Consider the following 19666-nt stretch of genomic DNA (forward strand, 5'->3'; position numbering starts at 1 on the left):
TTAATTTATTTTCTGTAGAGTATACGTTGGAGCCATGTGAGGACCCTGGGATGCCACGGTTTGGCAGGAGAAACGGCTACAGTTTTGGCATTGGAGACACTTTGTCTTTTTCCTGCAATATGGGATACCGCCTAGAGGGGGCGCCAGAGTTAATCTGTCTTGGAGGAGGACGGAGAATGTGGAGCGCTCCTTTACCAAGATGTGTTGGTATGTGGTAATATTATGATTTTATTTTTACAGCAAAAATCAAAAAGGCTATATTTGCATGAACTGACCACGTATTGAAGAATTGGAAATGAAAACAATTTTAGCCGTGCAGAATATTCATGCATGGTGTGCAAGTGGAAGTTAGTCACTGACAGCAGTTTTTTCACTGTCAATCGTGGTGTAGCCGAATCGTTTTAGATCCTACATTCCCTGAAGGCAACGTGATAGGGGAAGGTGTCTAGCCTTTTGGTAGAGCTGTCCGTCATGATTCCGCACCCCTCTCAGTTGATGCCACGCCCCCCACAGTAGATCTGGGTCAAAACTGAAACTGATCAGACAGATCTGAAACTGAAAAGATAAAACATGCAACTGAAAGCAACACATGAAAGTGAAAAATTCAAATAAATAATTGATTCAAAAGAATTACTAGAGTTGATCATAATTTTATTTAACCTGAAAAAAATATCTGTACACTTATTTTTATTTTGAATACATTGGTGTATTTTTCAAAATTCAAAATCAAAGCTTGAAGGTTTTTCAGATCAAAACTTTTGACCCTAATCTAGCTCCATCAAATAAGAGAGAAAATAGAATCAAGGAGTCATGGTTTTAAATCTCGGCACTGCTTGCTTACTCCTTCTACGATTATGTTGGGTTTCCTTCCTATTCAGGTTCAAGTTTAGAGTCATGTACACTTTAAAAGCACCATGCACATTCAATGCAATGTAATGCATGAGCCCTGGCTTTCTTAGCTCTAAATACATATATGTAAAAATATTAATAAATACATAACATGGGTGTATTTGCAGTACTTCAGTCATAATCCTTGATAAAGACTCCAGTCTTACATTTCTTCCCTGGGCACAGAAGGACTTACCTACTGCCTCTCAATACCAAGAATAAGCCTGATGCACAACATGAATTTACACATGAGGATCAATGCCGTGTGCTCATAACTTCAGGGTTTTTGTAATGTAAGCAAGAAATGTGTAGAATGAGATTTGAGCAGATGTAGAATCAATAGATAGCTTATATTAAAAGCAAAAGCGTCTACACTGAACGTTTCTGCACTCCTTTACAGGATTGCTTTCAGCAATGTCATGAGAAGCGTGGGACTATGCAGGGGCAGAAAGACAGACATTAACCACCCAGTTCTAGTAAAAGAGCAGAAACAGAATATAACTTTTTAATTTTAGATTGCTGGTGAGAACATTTCACGCACCAATCTTATTTTCAGCTTTGCGTGATGTTTGCAGGGCCAGTGTGTACGTCTTTGGCTCTTTGTCATCAACGTGCAAAGACTGATAATGCAAAGAGGTGGGAGTGGTGTTTGCGTGCCGGTGTTCTTTGGTGGAGTGCAGTTTGCTATATTTAGTTCTTGTGTGTTGTGTTGCATTGCTGCATGATGTGGTGCACATCACAAAGGTGGAGTGAAGAGGAGAGGAAAGAGACGATGAGAACACCTTTCTGGTGGTTTTTATTAACCAAGAGATTACTTTCATAAAGTACTGTCCAAAAGGGAGTTGGAGAAGTACCAAAGAGGTGTCTTTGCCTTTAGTTTATTTTTTCTACTTTAATATTATTTCTGGACATTATCTTCCAGTTAGCATTTTTGCTCAGGGACACAGTAGCAGGAGGGAAAAGAGAAAAGAGGAACAGGGAAAAAGAGGAGGGAGAGGAGGAGGGAAGAGCAAACTCGGGAGACACAGAAGAGGAAGGTTGATTGAAGTAGAGGAGGGTAAAGGAGGCACTATTCATAGAGAGGGAGAAAGAGCGAGGGAGTTAAAGAGGAAAGAGGGAGAGGGTGGAGAGGTAATTTTCTAAATGGAAACTGTAGCAGCGTGATTTATTGACGATATGACAGCTGTAATATGACTATTACACCAGTAGAGACACAGAGAGGGGGAGAGAGGAAGGGAATAAGAGAGAAAAGGGACATGGATATTGTAGATAGAGGGCACATGTGAAAAGTGCAGAGAGCAGGTATCTTTAGGTAAATGAGTTTCTGAGTTTTACTACCTGCCCCTACTCCTCAGCGCAAGTAGATGGGTGACTATACAGCTGTTTGAAAGGGTTATTAAATTACACGCACACAGACACACAAGCACACATTAAAAGTATTCACCCATTTATAGAAAAAAAGAATCACCATCTTCTGTAGGATGAAAAAATCGTTTCACTCTCAGGACAGCCTGTGCTCTCTGCTCGTACTATGGACTAAAACCTTTATGCTGTAGGGCTGAACAGTTCTTAAGAAGGGAAAAACAACTTTATCTGTGGCATCACAAATGTTTATTTTCCCATATGCTCTCACCACACCATGCTAAAAGTATTTAGAAACCAAACCCTCTGTATATGTGTGTGTGTGTCTGCATGTTTTAATTCTCGTCTCTGAATTCCTCATCAGCGGAGTGTGGTTCTTCAGTTATAAACAATGAAGGGATCCTTCTCTCTCCAAACTATCCAATGAACTATGACAACAACCACGAGTGCATCTACAGCATCCAGGTAACAAATCTGCACATCCTAAATATAACAGCGACTCTACATTTTGCTCTATGAAGTGGGAAAAAAAATCATTATGGAAGTTAATTACTACCTTCAAATGTTTGTAAGTACATGTTATTTGTTGGTCGTTAAATCTAATATGGATTTTGTGTTGACTTCAGGTGCAGGCTGGGAAAGGAATCAACATCTCTGCTAGAACCTTTCATCTTGCACAAGGGGATATACTCAAGGTAAACACATTTGGTGATTCCTCCGTCATTCTTTCAGACTTCCTCTCCCTAAAACCTGTCAGAGATGATCTACAACACTGAATTCATGCATGTTAAAATAAAACGTGACTATCACTGATTGGTCAATATGTTGTATTTGCATCTTGAGTGCATTGTTCCTGTTGTTATTGCAGATTTATGACGGCAAAGACAACACAGCCCATGTTCTTGGAGCATTCACGGGATCGTCTATGTTGGGTCTGACGTTGATCTCCACTTCAAATCATCTCTGGCTGGAATTTTATAGTGATTCAGAAAGTACAGGGGAAGGATTCAAACTGGTCTACTCAAGTAAGTGCACACAGCTAAGAAGTAAAACCTTACACATGCACACAGTTATTAATAAGTATTTTTAAATCCTGAACTTTTAACTGGAGCCTGTTATATGTTGTTAAATTACGTAAATCTAGAAAAGGAAAGTGGCAGCACAAAAGCAGTAAGCTAGTCAGTATGGAAGTCACATCAATTCAGTAATTAGATGCCATGTGACAGCTGTACTAATTCCTGACAAATGTAACCTATACCTACTGAATCAATTGAACTCTAAATGTTCTCATTTGTGAAGCCATCACAGAACTGATTGTAAATTCAACCACTGAGATGATCACAAGAAGCTTGCCACATTTGATTAACAAAGCTTTCAGAGAACTCTGATTTCTGCGTAGGATCATGTTAAAGGTGCATCGATGTTCACCAAAAGCACGCCCACGTTCGGCAGTGCCCTCTTAGATGCACAGTCGGAATTAGAAAATCTAATTGTTCGAATGGAGTCATACAGGATGATTTGCATAGAGCTTTAAAGTTGCATTTTCTCTGCTGTGTGAGAGCGGATCATTACTTACTCCCCTGCACCTCTGCCTCATACTGATGCAAATAGAAATTAGTTTGCCATACAAACAAAAAACATTAGTTTAGAGAACATTGCAGCAGCATTTTCTGTGTGTAGTAATGAAACACTACTGTATGCCTCACTATGTTTGTAGTTATGTTTGATATAAAGGCTGGCATTCAATAAAATTCAGATGTGTGATTCAATGAATAATGCATGATGGTTTATTTCTTATATATGACTAACATACAGAGAGCAGTTTCAGATGGGCAACTATTCACACTATAGACATCAGGATGATGGCAGATTGCCAAATGGTGAAAGTACAGCTTTGCAAATAGCCATTTTTAAGGATTTAGACATGCACCCACGGCAGTCTTCCAGGAGATAACTTAAATCGGCGCGCCTCGTCTTCCAGGTAATACCGTAGATCAAATCCTGGTTAAGGTCTTATAAGGATAAGCTATTTATATAACTCTTCATATCACGCTTTCCAAAATTGTGCACATGAATAAACAGAATATTCTGAATATTACCATGGAAACTGAGCTTAGACAGACTGTGAAAAACAACATTAAATTGGATATGGTGTATACATGCGGTAATATCTCTCTTACAGTAATATTGGTATGTCTTGTGTATCTTTTCCTGTTTTTTTTTTTTGTGTTTGTTTTTTTTATTAAATCAGAATGAGAGCTTAACAGGATGTGTGCAAGCTCATAAACAGAATACTTGAGTGTGCCAGATATTAGTGGAGCATTGCTGTGCATCTAAACAACACTAATTCTGTTTTCTCCACTAGGTGTTAGATGTCCCTTAGCAAGCACTTTAAAAAGGACACACTGTAAAGATCTTTCTCGCCCTTTCTTTCTCTCTAGGTTTTGAGTTGTCTCATTGTGAGGACCCAGGTGTGCCTCAGTTCGGCTTCAAGGTCAACGACCAAGGTCATTTCTCTGGTAGCAGCATCACATACAGATGCGAGCCTGGATACACTCTGCACGGAGCTTCCACTCTGAAGTGTATGACAGGAGAAAGGAGGGCTTGGGATAACCCTCTGCCTTCATGTATCGGTACGACTCTCACTTAAATGAAGCCATTTACACTTTGAAGAGGGGTCACACGAAGATAGCATAGTATACAGACACACAGAGGCATGTACACACACTATTATGGGCTGAACCTTGAATACCGCTCTTTAAAAAGCTTTAATAAGGGAAAGGTTACCTGCATTTTGTGCCCTGTGGTTCATCATAGCACTTCTGCCAACCAATACATGTATTTGTGGAATAGCTGCTCTGTTACCCAAGACCTGTCAAAGGTAATGGCATCATTATAAAACAGAGATTTTTTTTAACATTTGCACAAGGCAGAAATCTAGAGCAGGACATATTCAGTAAATATTAACATAAGTAGACCTTTTTGTCTCTTTTCAGTGTTTTTTCTTTTGCTGTTCTCAAGCAGGAATATCTCAATTAGAACTCAGCTAGTGCATATACACCATGAGTAATAGGAAGTGTTGCTTGCTTTATGCAAAGTCTCTGCTCACAGGACATTCATTCAATAATCTGAAAAGAAAGCAGGTGGAGGCCAATTTCCTTTAGAATCGCTGTCTTGATTTTCTCATGAGATCACACACTGAAGTAGCTTTAAAGTCTCAATGAAAAGCCTTTTTATTCAGGACAGTTTACCACCTGGACTCGCTCTGCCCAATTGATCCATTTCCTTTCCTGCAGTGGGTGATTTGCTCTCTGTTCTTGGAGACTGCCCTCTTGATCCCCCAATGCGCTGCTGTCTACTCAAACATGCCCACACACACATGTACACACACACACACACACACAATCCAACCTTGTTTTGTTTCTCTGCTTGTTTTTAGCCTCTATTTATTATTTGTCTTACCCTATAAAGGGCTAAGTGACAAATCTGCTTGTTAAAATGGTTTCCTAAGCACATTTTAATCAATTTGGTTTTGCTACAGAGCACTGTATCAAATCACAGGTCATTTTAGTGAAACAGTAAAACCCACTGGGAAGCAAATTGACATATTTCCAAATGTTCCATTATAGCATCATTGCCATTTTAATTCATTTTTTCAGGGCTTCAAACTGATGGGAAAATACAAACCAGAGCTCTGAATATTGATGTCAACAAGCCAATAATGTTCTTTCACTGGCTGTGCTGTATAAGGGCTCCAGAACTCACATTCATACACAAACACACACATTCATCAGGATGTTGGTATGTAGTGCGTAAAAAGCTTTGATGCTCTGGTTTGAATAGTATTTGCTTGCAGTATTTGGAGACATATTCATTCCTTCCCAGTAGGTATTTGGTTGAATGATTACATTCTCTAATTAAACCCAAACAAATGCTAAGCCATTACAGAATGACACACAAAATGGCTGCTGCAGCTGTGCCCCAGATGGGAGCCATAAGCATGACAGCGTGCCCAATGTTTTAAGGACCTTTCTTCCTTCATCGCTGCCTCTGAACTTTCTGATTTTGGATTCAGCTTAATAAGTCTCACTCCTTCTCACTATCAATAATGAAAGACTCATAAAACCACTGGCTGATATTCCTTGACTTTATATTTTAGCAGTGACACATCATGACCTCAGCTAACCTGCAGTCTTAATATTATATTGCTTCTTATTATTACTCATAGTGTTTCCTTCTTTACCCCATTGGTTCTTTCCCTTTTCTCTCTCTTTTGCCTCTTCCCGTCTCTTTTTTTCCTTCACCCAACTCTTAATATTGCTCCTATTACTCGAGATAATATATTCGAGCGGTGAAGGGAGGGGAGCCTGAGGGAGGTGGAACATGGGGAGGGAGAGAAGGCAGAGGGGATGAAGATTGTGAAAATATATAACCGAGAGAGACAAAGAGAGAAGGGGGAATTATTTTCTGTTATATAATGTGTGGTGGTTTCTTTTGGGATGAATGCAGGATCAGCACTTTGTCTCCACTTCTTCTTCTTCTTCTCTTTCTCCGCATGAGAAAGAGTGAACGAGACAGAGGGACACAGAGCACGCTCACTTCTTTCTTAATCTATTTGTCTTCGTGGTGATCGTTTAATCACTGCTCACTGGCTACTGCGGTGCACCTAGTGGATCTGATTGCCTTGATAAACAATTGCCACAGAACTTAAATACACACATACACACTCACTAATTGCCTATTTGTTTGCGTGATATAACATCACAATTGTGCTAATCAGACAGATAGAGATGTAGTACAGGGACATCTGTATAGAGTTTAATATCTCTTACCTGTGTGTGTGTGTGTGTGTGTGTATATGTGTGTGTGTGTGATACCTGTAGCGGAGTGTGGTGGCCGTTTTAAGGGTGAGTCTTCAGGGAGGATCCTTTCCCCTGGATACCCCTTTCCTTACGATAACAATCTGCGCTGCACCTGGACCATCGAGGTGGACTCAGGAAACATTGTGAGGTAATGTGGGCCACCCAAACCCTCCCCAGTAGTAACACTTAAATAACAGTATCATTAATCTTAGTGCCTACTGTACTTCAGTATTTTCCGCTGAAAAATCATTTCCTCTTCGTTAGTTAGAATAGCTGATTTGGTTATGTTGAGTGTGAAAGTTATGATACAAGGGCCTAATCTATACTGAACAGTTTACAGTGATATTATAAACAGATATTATCATACAGACACAGACAAGAGATAATATTTACACTGTTGCTAAAACTTTTTTTTACACAGTCTTCAGTTCTTGTCCTTTGACACGGAGGCCAGCCACGACATGCTGAAGGTTTGGGACGGACCACCTGAGAACGAAATGTCTTTGGCAGAGCTCAGTGGATCTCTGCTACCTGAGGGAATCCACTCCACCCTGAACACCGTCACTGTTCAGTTTGAGACTGATTTTTACATCAGCAAGTCAGGATTCGCTATTCAGTTCTCTAGTAAGTAACGCCCAGCCAGAACTACTTCAAATTATTACCATGAGGAAAGTTTGATGAGATGAGTTTACCTGTTACTGTTCTATTCTATACTTTGCTAATTACATATGTCTTTAATTTCAACATTTCACATAATCAAGAACCACATCTTTACTTTGCCAACCAGAAATGATCTTAACATTTATTTTATAACACAGGACAGTTAATTGATTAATGCTGATTTTATGCACTGAGTTAATGCATTAGCTTAATAGCTCTAGATATCTAGCGTGACGCAGATTTTTGTAATTGCTCTTTCTCCTCTGTTCCCTCTTCTCTCTCCCTGCCCTCTCTGTCTCTCCCGTCCAGGCTCAGTGGCAACAGCCTGCAGGGACCCTGGTGTACCAATGAATGGCAGTCGTAGTGGAGATGGCCGTGAGCCAGGGGATTCAGTGTCCTTTCAGTGTGACCCAGGATACGAGCTCCAGGGGGATGACAAAATCACCTGTATACAAGTGGATAACAGATACTACTGGCAGCCCAGCCCGCCTGTCTGCATAGGTGAAAAATCCAGCTTCCATATATTTATAGTGACGTATAATAGATGCATTGCATACAAAATACACTTGTTTAGTGCTCAGTACCTTGCTCAAGGACATGTCTGTGGGTGACTTATAGGAGGGCTGTGTAAAAAATCTAACGTTTAGTAATCCAAACTTGATATATACAGTATTTCATGTCTCACCTCTCTCCATACCGCTGAATTAAAAAATATTTTTTCATCCTGTTGTATTTGAGAGAAGACTTTATTCAAATGAATGTATGCCTTTACTTTTGTTCCCATCACAGCTCCATGTGGAGGAAACCTCACTGGCTCTAATGGATTTATACTGTCTCCTAACTACCCACACCCCTACCCTCACTCCAAGGACTGTGATTGGCTCATTGCTGTCAACTCTGACTACGTCCTGTCGCTGGCCTTCATTGGGTAACCTGTTTCATTGCGAATTCTACAGTAAAATATTAAATTATCCAAGACAGGTTGGCTGAGAAGAAATGTGCTTTTTCAGATATAGCTCTAATTGATAAGAAACTATTCTCAGTTGTTGTAGAAAATTCAACTTTTTGGAGCTTGAGGAGAAGTTAGTAGATCACCAAAATCATTGGGGTTCATCCTCTGGCAAGAATTATTGTCTGTCTACCATATTTTAGACTCTTTAGGGCTGGTGAAAGAAAACTCAATATCAGATGATAAAGAGCTTGTATGTGCCAGACTTATGTGTTTGCAACACACTCTATGCTTTGATTAAAAACAGTCAATAGCAGCTTCAGACCATCAAATTGTTTTCTTAAAATGTTTTGCCTCTACCATTCAATGTTCTGAAATGCTTTTTAAAGCTGCTAAGCATACAACACTCTCATGAACTTTCTGCATTATCTAGTATGAAAAACAACCAAAGATCGTGGAGGAAACTCAGTCTGAAAATCTCAGTGTTGACTGTTCTCTTTTTCTTTATCTGTTTCTAGTTTCAATATTGAGCCAAACTACGACTTCCTGTACATTTACGATGGTCCAGATAGCAACAGTCCTCTAATTGGAAGCTTTCAGGACAGCAAACTTCCAGAGCGGATAGAGAGCAGTTCAAATACCATGCATTTAGCATTCCGCAGTGATGGGTCTGTCTCTTACACTGGCTTTCACCTGGAATACAAAGGTAACATGTTCTGCTAATAATATTACTCTCCTCGTATACTGTGTAGTGTTCTGTGTTGTACTAAATTACTCAAAGGTAGACCACAAGCAGCAAAAATACATATTTTGCATTCCTGGGTAGATTCAAATGTTTTATTTTATTTACAGCGGGGATACTTCACAAATTACAGACAAATTTAACTCTGATGTGTTAAGTAAACGCATCTACAATATGATAACAAACACCTAAGTGAAAGCAGCATCAAATCATTTATCCTGCATTCAGTACGTAATTATTTATATTTTGAACTAGATGCCCCCTGGAAATAGACTCAACACATGTATGATTTTTCTGATGAAAAAACATTAAGCAGGCTCACATTCCAACTGGGAGCATTTCATAGCCACCGTGTAAATGTCATTTGTTCAAAAAACATTTTAATACACTCTGCTTGATGCAATTGCACCAGGGATGTTTTTTCTAGGTTATCTGTTTTGCATAAACAAGGTAACTTGGAAATCTATTTCTTAAGGTTTTCACCCTTAATGTCACTGATTTCTAAATGTGTTGAGAAATATTTAATGTTCACATTGAACAAAAAGACTGCTGCATGATCCCAAAACACCTAATACAAATATATTTCCAATTACACTGATGAGACCATGGTGATTTTAAGATGAAAAAGAATGATTGTTCTCACTATAAAATCATTGTTGAATCATGTTGAAATTGTCTCTTAGAGGGATAAGTTTAATTCACTTGCAAAAAAGAATTAATACTGGCTTCATGTGGACTCAGGAATTAAGTCTTAAGTTGATGCAGGGTGGCTGCTAATCTTTTAGGAGGGGGGCCAGAGCTATAATTTACAAGGTTCATGTAGCAGGGGATGAAGTTATGGTTCTTGCTCCGTCTTTGGCAAAGGCAGTTAAGTCAAACAGACTGTTATAAAGGCCAACGAAATGCCTGCCTCATTTGATTATGGCTAGGGACTTAGTTATTATTAATGTGACTTATTATTTATGTGTGCCTGTCACTTTTTCTTTGCCTCACGCCTCTCTCTCACTTACTTACCGGTTCCCTTTCTCTCTGTCCAGCCAAGCTGAGAGAATCATGCTTCGACCCAGGTGTGGTTCTGAATGGGACCAGGCTGGGATCCGATTATAAGCTTGGCTCTACTGTCACCTTCTATTGTGAGGCTGGATACGTTTTGCAGGTACAAAGAAAGAGTGGAAGGATTGGCGGGTGAATACTTGCTTGGTTGATCGGCTGAATGGGTGATTGATTGGTTGTTTTGTTGTTGTTGTTTTTCTTACAGTAAAAAATGTTGTTTTTTCGTCTTTAGGGCTATTCTACACTTACCTGCAGTATGGGAGATGATGGCAGACCTGGATGGAACAGGGCATTGCCTAGTTGTCAAGGTAACACCCTAAAACACTGCTGCACACACATGGCTAGAACATATTTTAGTTCACCACTTTATTATTTTCTGCTTGTGTGATTATGTGCCTCCCTGCCTGCCCTTGTGCACACACGTATGTTCTGTCTCCAGCGCCCTGTGGAAGTCGTTCTACAGGATCAGAAGGGACTGTTTTATCTCCAAACTTCCCCAGAAATTATACCTCTGGACAGACCTGTGTCTACTCTATAGCAGTGCCTCGAGAGTTTGGTGAGTTCTTCCACTCATACACATAGATGGTGTAGACATGCCAGTGCAGTCAGTTGTTATATAATATTTCACAAAATTACTTCAAGTACCTGTGTGATTCTCCTGGGTGCACTAGAGTGAAAACTGCAATACAAACGCAAATGTATTCTTTATTCTTAAAAAAAGATTTCAAATACAAGTCCATAGTGCTGTGAACTGTAGGTAAGTATAGGTAAAGCGAGAGTTGAGAGTAAAACCTGTGATCACAAATTATTTGACATATATTCTCCTATTGTTCTTTTGCTCTATAAAAGTGTGACATTAAAACTTGTTTGAATTTTTTGTAATGAGGAGCCTCCTGAAGTCCTTTGGGACTTTAAACCACTAAAAATACTAGTAGCAATATTACACATGATCAAAAGATGCCTGCTGGCCATTTATTTGACTCCAGGTCAGGCTTTCATCATTGAAGTGACATTTAAAGATGAGACTCTTTTTATCTTGCCACGTTTGATCAGCGGTCCTTAAGTGACACATCATAAAGATGTGAATATTGTAGAAGACTCTTCACATTAAATGAGGCTGTGTTGGGAATCTGGGGACATTCGAAGAAATGCGAGTCTCCTCCCACACTTTCTCACATACATTTAGTTCTCTCTGGAAGGGGTGCAATATTGTCTGTCGGAAAATAGAGTTTCAGCAACATATTTCAGTAATGTTAGTAATGTAGTAATTTTTTTTGTCTTATTTACATGTCTTCATGAGCAATTGGCTCAGTTGGCATGGTGATGGATTGGTTGACTGGGGCTATTTTAGTAGTACTCGTAGGAGTTCTTTATATTGGCAAAAACAAATAAGCATATACTTTTTTTTTTTCAGATTAGAAATAGTTTTTCAATGTTTTTATCAGCAGATACCGCTGAAAGCTTTGGAAAATGTTAGTAAGTGAAAGTATCAATATCATTTAATTTTCAAGTTGTGCAAATTAATTTTTATTTGTGTCTAGTAATAGTGATAAGACATCACATATGGACATCTAAATTATTGCTTGGCTGTTCATTAGAAAGACAGACTCCGTTTATCTTGAGCTTTTTCAAACAATCAGTAATTGGTGGATATGATGTTCAATTATGCCCTGTGGTGTTATGAATAAATAGCAGCTTTCCCTGAGGCTGTTTATGGTTGCTGTCTTATTATATTTGCAAAGCAGCTTTTAGAGTGTCAGCTCCATGTAGAAATTTTGACTGCGAGGAGCTAACATTTGGTTGGCCTACATATTGTATAAGACCCACAGACACCTTCCCTGAACCTCCCCTACAGAGCGAGAGACAGCGATTGTTTTGTTAGGTTGCAATGCTGGAGCTTTACTCCATGCCCAGATCTGTTTAGCAGCTGTCACTCAGGAAGTGAAGGTTACATTCTCAAGGTTCCATAACTTTTTGATGATCAGAGAAGTTGAAACAACACCACTGTGCTGGTTATTAAATGGTTACTGATGTCTCACCATTCATACAAATGGGCCCCTTCAGTTTTACACCAGGTGGGGAAAACCCTTGGCATTCATCCCTGCAGCGATGCCATACCTCCTGTTGAATGAGGACATGGCTGAGGACACCCACTCAGCCTGCTCACTGGGAGGCATGGTGACTCCACAGGGATCGATGCCCAGGTTTTCTCCATCTGATGTCAAGAGCTGGAGAAGCCTTTCAAATGAACAGTGAAACAGTTCAATCATTTAATAACAAGTCCAGGGGATTGATTTAAACTTTGCTGGGCATGTTGAACGACTGAACAGGTCTGCTGGGTGTACGTGACTGCAGTGCAGGGTTTTTTTATTACCAACAAGCCATGTGTCTGACAGTGTAGGACAACACTGCTGTTATAGTATCTGTGTGTACGCGAGTGTGTGTGGCTTTGTTTGTGTGAGTCTTATTGTGTTAGAATGTATATATGTTTTCTCAGTATGAGTAAGAAAAAGCTATCCCCAGTGTGCATTAATGAGTCTGTGTGTGGATGTTGGTGCATGTGTGTCCTCCTGCTTGAAATCTGTGCTGTTTTGAAACAGTTTCAGCTGCGAACTCCTCCACCTGCTCTGCAGTATGTCGATATTTCAGCGAGGAATGATGGAAACCTTAATCACTCTGATTCCCTTAAAATCTATACACGGTGGGAGCTTTTAAGTATTACTGCTGACAGGCAGAATCTGGTCATTCTTTATGACCACTCAACAGCATGCCCTTATACACATCCCCATGTACGACCATGACATGGCTATAAGTAGGAGATTCATCTGCCTTACAGAGCTAAACTCGTTCTTCAGGTTCAATTGAAAATCCACTCTTTTGTTTCTGATTGGTATTGCTTGTCATCATTTTAACATTTAACACGATTTCACATGAAAGCTGATGTTTTGTAACGATGTTTTAGCAAAATGCCGATCATGCTTTCAAATAACTCAACAGAGAGAAACAGCCTTGTAGAAAATGACAAGTGACCTTCTTATAGTCGAATATCCTTGGCAATGTTCAGATTTAATCCTTTACACCTCACTCAGCCTTTAGAGAGAGAGACAGAGAGAGAGATGGAGAGATGATGTGTGTGTGTGTGTGTGTGTGTGTGTGTGTGTGCGTGTGTGTGCGTGCATGTGCGTGTGTGTGTGCGTGTGCGTGCTGGTTGGAATAAATGTAATGAATCCTAAAGGACATTTTTTTTGTGCTGTAGACAAACAAATTTTCATTTACAACACCTAGGGATTCACATCTTAAGGTGACCTATGATTGATTTGAAGACGCAGTGATCAACCAAGACAAAGAGAATTGTGCTAGTTTGAGCAAACATGAGGTCACATGCCTGAAGCGGACCTTCTAATGCTACATACCGCCACAGCAGCATTGTAAAATTCATGGTTCAGCAGAGGAATCTCTAGGTATTATATGGGATGCCTGGGTTCATTTCCTGGCCATTGCAGCAGGCGTTTCGCCTTCCAGTAAAACATGGGTTTTGGACATAGGTTTGACAGGTCACCACTTGTGCCTGCTTGTAAAACTGTGGTGCAGACAGATAGAAAAACATCTTACCCTTCTGGCATATTTTTACAAAAGTAAGTCATTTTCTTTTTCAGCGCCAACATTTCACGTTGGCTGCCAACACCGATACACCTTGGCCAACAGGCGTGGGTGGGTGGGTGACTGGTGCATGAAAATGAGGTGATGTTTTGACTGTTAAGTGTCTTGATATGTAATTTTGTGCCAATAGTTGGCTTCAAATTGAAGTTGACGTTGCAGCTTAATACAATTTAAATTAGGTGTTGCAGGTTAATTTTATCAATGGAAGGTCGGGCACAGACTCTGGCATGGAATAATAATTTGGCACCATTCAAGTGTGGTTAACTCATCTCTTTGTGTGTCATTTATCCCTTTTTTGTGTCCAGTCCTCTTTGGTCAGTTTGTGTTGTTCCAGACATCTTTAAACGATGTGGTAGAAATCTACGATGGACCCACTCAACAAAACACACTACTGTCTTCTCTCTCTGGGTCACACTCTGGTGAGGATGGATGCATGGTTTGACATAAAGATATATGGATATATGGACAAATAAACAACCTGGACCCTAACCATATGTCTTTCTTTCTGATCCTGTCTCGTGTCGCTCTGTCTTACTCTCTCTAGGTGAGTCTCTTCCTCTGAGCTCAGGAAACCAGATTACGATAAAGTTTACCACAGTCGGACCAGAAACAGCAAAGGGATTTCACTTTGTCTACCAAGGTCAGCCAATCACAAGTTATTATTTAAATTCTCATGATTGTTATTAGTAGTAATAGCACATTTTCAAATAAATAAACATTGTTATAGGTTTATGGGCTTGCTCGTGATCTTCAGGTTGAAAGTTTTCTCACAGTAGCAGAGAGGTTTTGTTTGTGTGTAAAGTGGCAATTACTACCCCATAAACCTCAACTCTCCAGAGCTGTGAGGTATTATAGGTTATCTGTATTTTGTATAACAGACAATTTTACATGCTACACCAGTTTAACTTGTGTTTTTTATGTATTTAACCTTTATTTATCCACAAAAGCCACATTGAGATTTAAAATATCTTTTTCAATAGTGTCATGGCCAACCTCGGCAGCACTGACTGTACATTTGGTATCCTTATCTATATTGACAAATGCTTGTGCTTCGTCCTTATTTCTGCAGCGGTACCGAGGACCAGCTCCACCCAGTGCAGTTCAGTCCCTGAGCCTCGCTTTGGGAAGCGTCTCGGGAATGACTTTGCAGTCGGGTCCTTGGTGCAGTTCGAGTGCAACCCTGGTTATGTCCTCCATGGCTCCACTGCCATACGGTGTGACAGTGTACCAGACAACCTGGCACAATGGAATGACACCCTGCCAACATGCATAGGTAATTATAAATCGAGATATTAGGCACACAGACATTTCCCTATTCAGGATGCAACTATTTCATAAGATGTATTATCAGCCAAAAAAAAAAAAAAAAAAAAAAATTTAAAAACAAATGCACATATCATTTCAACATGGCCTGACCACCAGACTTATTATGCCTAAGCTGTTGCCTAGGCCTCAGGCTCTTTGGTCTCCTCTACAGGGAAAAAGATGGTACAGCTGACTTTCTCTGTTCATGTTACTTTCAGACAAAGTGTTGTTTTAACCTCTGATTTTTTTCTCCTCCCTGCTCTCTTTCAGTTCCCTGTGGGGGTGTTTTGACCTTTCGCCGTGGGACCATCCTGTCACCTGGATATCCGGAGCCCTACGACAACAACCAAAACTGTGTCTGGAAGGTCTCTGTTCCAGAAGGGGCTGGAATACAGGTAGTACCCGTCACACGCTGCTTCCTGGCTGACCTATGTATCATTGGCTTAAAAGCTGAGCAGGCAGGATGTCAAAAGAGATAAGATATTATTAGAAGGATGAATGGATGGATGGTTTGTGAGAGAGGGACCATCCAGAGATAACTAGATAGGATCTAATCGTGCGAGATAATGCCTGATTGCATGTAAGCTAAACCGCTCTCACGGACAAATACAAAGGCAAAGATGCCTCTGACACAAAATGGAGTCTGTTAAAATGTTTGACAGACACATCGGAGCATTTAGTATTTCTTTAAGTTTTACACATCATGTATGTGTGTTCTGTATCATTTGTTTGTCAGTTTCAGCACATTTTATGTTTTATATTTGTTTTCATACTTTGAATTTTGTTCACTGTTGGACTATATGTAATCACATGTACAGTATCTAGTATTTTGTGTGTCTATTTATAACATAATATACACTATATTATTTTTTATATTATAGTTTTTATAATTTCTTGCATTGTGATCTGCCTGGAAGATTGACTCAGCTACATTTCATTACACATACTTGCATTTATGCGGCTTGAATGACGATTTAGGCACTTTTATTGCAGACAATGAAAAAGAACTAACAGGATTAAATTGCGTCTTTCTCTTCCTCTTTATCTGCCTCTCCAGATACAAGTTGTGAGTTTTGCCACTGAGCATAACTGGGACTCTTTGGATTTTTACGATGGTGCCGACAACCACGCTCCAAGACTGGGCAGCTACTCTGGTAAACCTTTTTTTTTTCAGTGTTTATGATAGTGTTACACATATCATGGCTATTCTTGCCAAAAAGTAATTTGACAAATGACCGAGATTAAGTGTGAGACAAATTGCAACAAATTGGCAAATTTGAAACTTACGCAATTATCCCGTATTACAGCATAATATACTAGAAATATGGTGTATCCCGCAGTTTAGAATTGAACTGTGATGATTTTCATAGCAGTAATTAATTTGATAGTGAAAATGAGTTTTTTGTCAAAACATATTTAATTGATCCTCTGACACTTTAATTCTTTACTGGGAATAGATATTTCCTAAGAACCCTATGACATGCTGAGTCAAAAACACAACTCCAAAACATTCACATTCCTTAATACTCTAATTTACTGCACAATGCCATTAGCTATAACTTTACATCAACTATAATTAGAAAAGCAACTTTACTGCAAGTCCTAACTCATTGTAATTATGGTTTCATTGATATTTACAACTAATTACAATGATTAAACGTATAAGAGGTATAATTACTATGCTGAAGCCTAATATGGTATGAAAAAAAATAATTTTACTACTGTTTTATTTTTTTATACAGTATGACAGTTATGTCTTTCAATCCAAACACATCTCTAGCAGCACACAGGATGTGTCAGTAGGTTACCCACCGGTTTTAACAGTGTAGATCCTCATAGCCTACTAATATCCAACTAAAATTTTAATAATAATAAATATATATATTTTTTCTTTATGTAAGAACATTCTCCTGTTAGACACACAGAAGAAAAAAAGTCTACATTTCTCTTCTCATCTTTTCTTGTTGGGAAAAAATAAATAAATAAGTAAACTCAACAGAATCTTGTTGTGTATTAGTGTACTGATAATGTGGCTGGTCCAAATATCAGCACTGACTACAATAGAAGCGCCTCTGCTCCAGTGCTCCAGCAACTCATGTTCAACCAAAAGATGTGTTCAGTTGTGGTGAAGCGTTTCTGCAGGATTCATTCATTCGTGTAATCCCAAAGGACGAGTCAGCATTTTCCGGGGGTACTAAAGTAATACTACCTTTAGGGAAGCAAAGGCTTGTGATTATCTGCTGGTGCGTTGTCTGTGGAACGGCTTGACATCTTTATGACAAACTGGAGATTATATTGTTGGCAATGAAACGACCATGTCAATGACATACTGTATGTTCATAATAAAAAATAAAAAAATTTTTAAATAAATTTTAAAAAAGTAATTAATTAATTACATCTGTTAATTATTACTGCTATACACCCCAAAACAACTGTTATACTTAAATCCATGCAGTACATGATTCATCATCATTCATCATTTATTATTTAAGGAAAATCATTTTTTTATTTTTCGTTGTGAGATTTATTTTCTCTGGGATGTGAACATGACCATCGGGGGGTACATCATTGATTATATAATTGTGAACGGGCCCTGACAGACTTACACTTACACTGTACCAGCTTTGCTTCAGTGGAGCAGTACCGTCTTTTACTTTACACTAAGTAGGTCAAGCCAACATTTTAAAAGTGGTTTCAAATAAAACAGATGTCTCATATAAAAGTAATTCCTCTCTCCCTCCTTCGAGAACACTACACAAAAAAAAAAAAGTGAAAATGTAGGTTTGGGAGACCTTTGTTGTTTCTGTTGCTGTCAGATAACTAAGATCATTTGCTTTCATGCCTGGAAAAAATAAAAATAAAAAAATGAACATGGTCCTCTGCTGCTCTCTTCTTCTCTCCATGCTTTCAGGCACCACCATCCCCCCTCTCCTGAATAGTACATCTAACAACCTCTATCTCAGCTTCAGCTCTGATATTAGTGTCTCAGCTGCTGGCTTTCACCTGGAATATACAGGTAACATATTTGTGTTGTATACAGCTTTATCTGAATCATATGTTTTATATACCATATACTATGATGGCTGAAATTTAATTTGACATTTCTTATCAGCAATTGGTCTGGAGTCGTGTCCAGAGCCACAGACTCCAAGTTATGGAATAAGACAAGGGGACAGATTTATGGTGGGAGATGTCGTACAGTTTTCATGTGAACAAGGATACTCTCTTCAGGTAAAAGTTCAACTTATATGTGCACATACAGTATGCACAGATTCATACTTGCTACTGGGGGACTGAGAGGAATTGGCAGATAGTCATTTGAAATGCATAGAACACACAAGTGTACAAGTGGCAGTTGTTTAATGCAAAGCTACTGCCAGATATGTATGTGTAAACCATTAAAGCCTCTTGGTTTTTCTCATGTGTCGCAATTCACCCCTTTTATCTGCTTGCTGCACAAACCAAGAACTACTTAAGCTGTGAATCTGAAGGAAACCCCACTCTCGGATGGTTTTCCCAGCGTTTTACTAAACATACAACTCTGGTGTGGTTTGCACAACTCCTGAATAATGTATGGCTCTGGTGTGGTCTGCCCAATTTCTGTGCAGGATTCTGCTCTAATGGAGGCTTGCCTTCCCCATGCTTGATACACAGCACAGCTTCAGTTATTATCGCAGAGCATTAATATTACTGTTGAGTGGATCAAATGAAACTTTTAAACAAATTATTCAAAGCTTATGTGTGGTGATTTGGATCTGTTATATGATGATTGCTTTTACATTTCTAGGGCAATGCCCATATCACCTGCATGCCTGGACCGGTGAGAAGATGGAACTACCCTGTACCACTATGTCTTGGTGGGTTCTCCTACAGTGCATATTTACACACACACAGACACGCACACGCGCACAAATGCACGTCATCCAGCCTGGAGATACTGAGAGATATATGCAAAACTTGAGTGCTGCAGAGATGATGCAAACAGTCTCCATGGCCTGCCCTGACTCTCCGGAAAAATAAGCTGTTTGATCAATTTACTGTTCTGTGATGATCTGATTATTTAGTATTCTGTGCGGAATATGATTAAGCTTTTAAACTGATGCAAATCTAAGTCAGACTCTGCTATAAACACGCTGAGTGTGCCAAATCATCAGCATGCACTGAGTCAAACTAGAGGAAACAAGC

At 39.3% G+C, this 19666-nt stretch overlaps 1 protein-coding gene across 5 annotated transcripts in view; it reads left to right on the forward strand.

The window, feature by feature from the left end:
• Window positions 1–19666, forward strand: part of csmd3b (CUB and Sushi multiple domains 3b) — a 326622-nt gene that overhangs the window by 258478 nt on the left and 48478 nt on the right. For all 5 annotated transcript variants that reach the window (XM_027286357.1, XM_019254824.2, XM_027286358.1 and 2 more), the window contains exons 21-41: window positions 19–207; window positions 2615–2715; window positions 2877–2945; window positions 3119–3275; window positions 4692–4883; window positions 7134–7260; window positions 7534–7736; window positions 8082–8273; window positions 8562–8700; window positions 9240–9427; window positions 10501–10619; window positions 10749–10824; window positions 10956–11072; window positions 14482–14595; window positions 14721–14816; window positions 15246–15449; window positions 15752–15876; window positions 16539–16635; window positions 18393–18497; window positions 18594–18712; window positions 19269–19338. In XM_027286357.1, coding sequence (XP_027142158.1) covers window positions 19–207; window positions 2615–2715; window positions 2877–2945; window positions 3119–3275; window positions 4692–4883; window positions 7134–7260; window positions 7534–7736; window positions 8082–8273; window positions 8562–8700; window positions 9240–9427; window positions 10501–10619; window positions 10749–10824; window positions 10956–11072; window positions 14482–14595; window positions 14721–14816; window positions 15246–15449; window positions 15752–15876; window positions 16539–16635; window positions 18393–18497; window positions 18594–18712; window positions 19269–19338 — 2799 coding nt within the window. The remainder of the gene's footprint in view (window positions 1–18; window positions 208–2614; window positions 2716–2876; window positions 2946–3118; window positions 3276–4691; window positions 4884–7133; window positions 7261–7533; window positions 7737–8081; window positions 8274–8561; window positions 8701–9239; window positions 9428–10500; window positions 10620–10748; window positions 10825–10955; window positions 11073–14481; window positions 14596–14720; window positions 14817–15245; window positions 15450–15751; window positions 15877–16538; window positions 16636–18392; window positions 18498–18593; window positions 18713–19268; window positions 19339–19666) is intronic.

The sequence above is a fragment of the Larimichthys crocea genome, chromosome XIII (genome assembly GCF_000972845.2).
Source record: "Larimichthys crocea isolate SSNF chromosome XIII, L_crocea_2.0, whole genome shotgun sequence".
NCBI classification, from domain to species: domain Eukaryota; kingdom Metazoa; phylum Chordata; class Actinopteri; family Sciaenidae; genus Larimichthys; species Larimichthys crocea.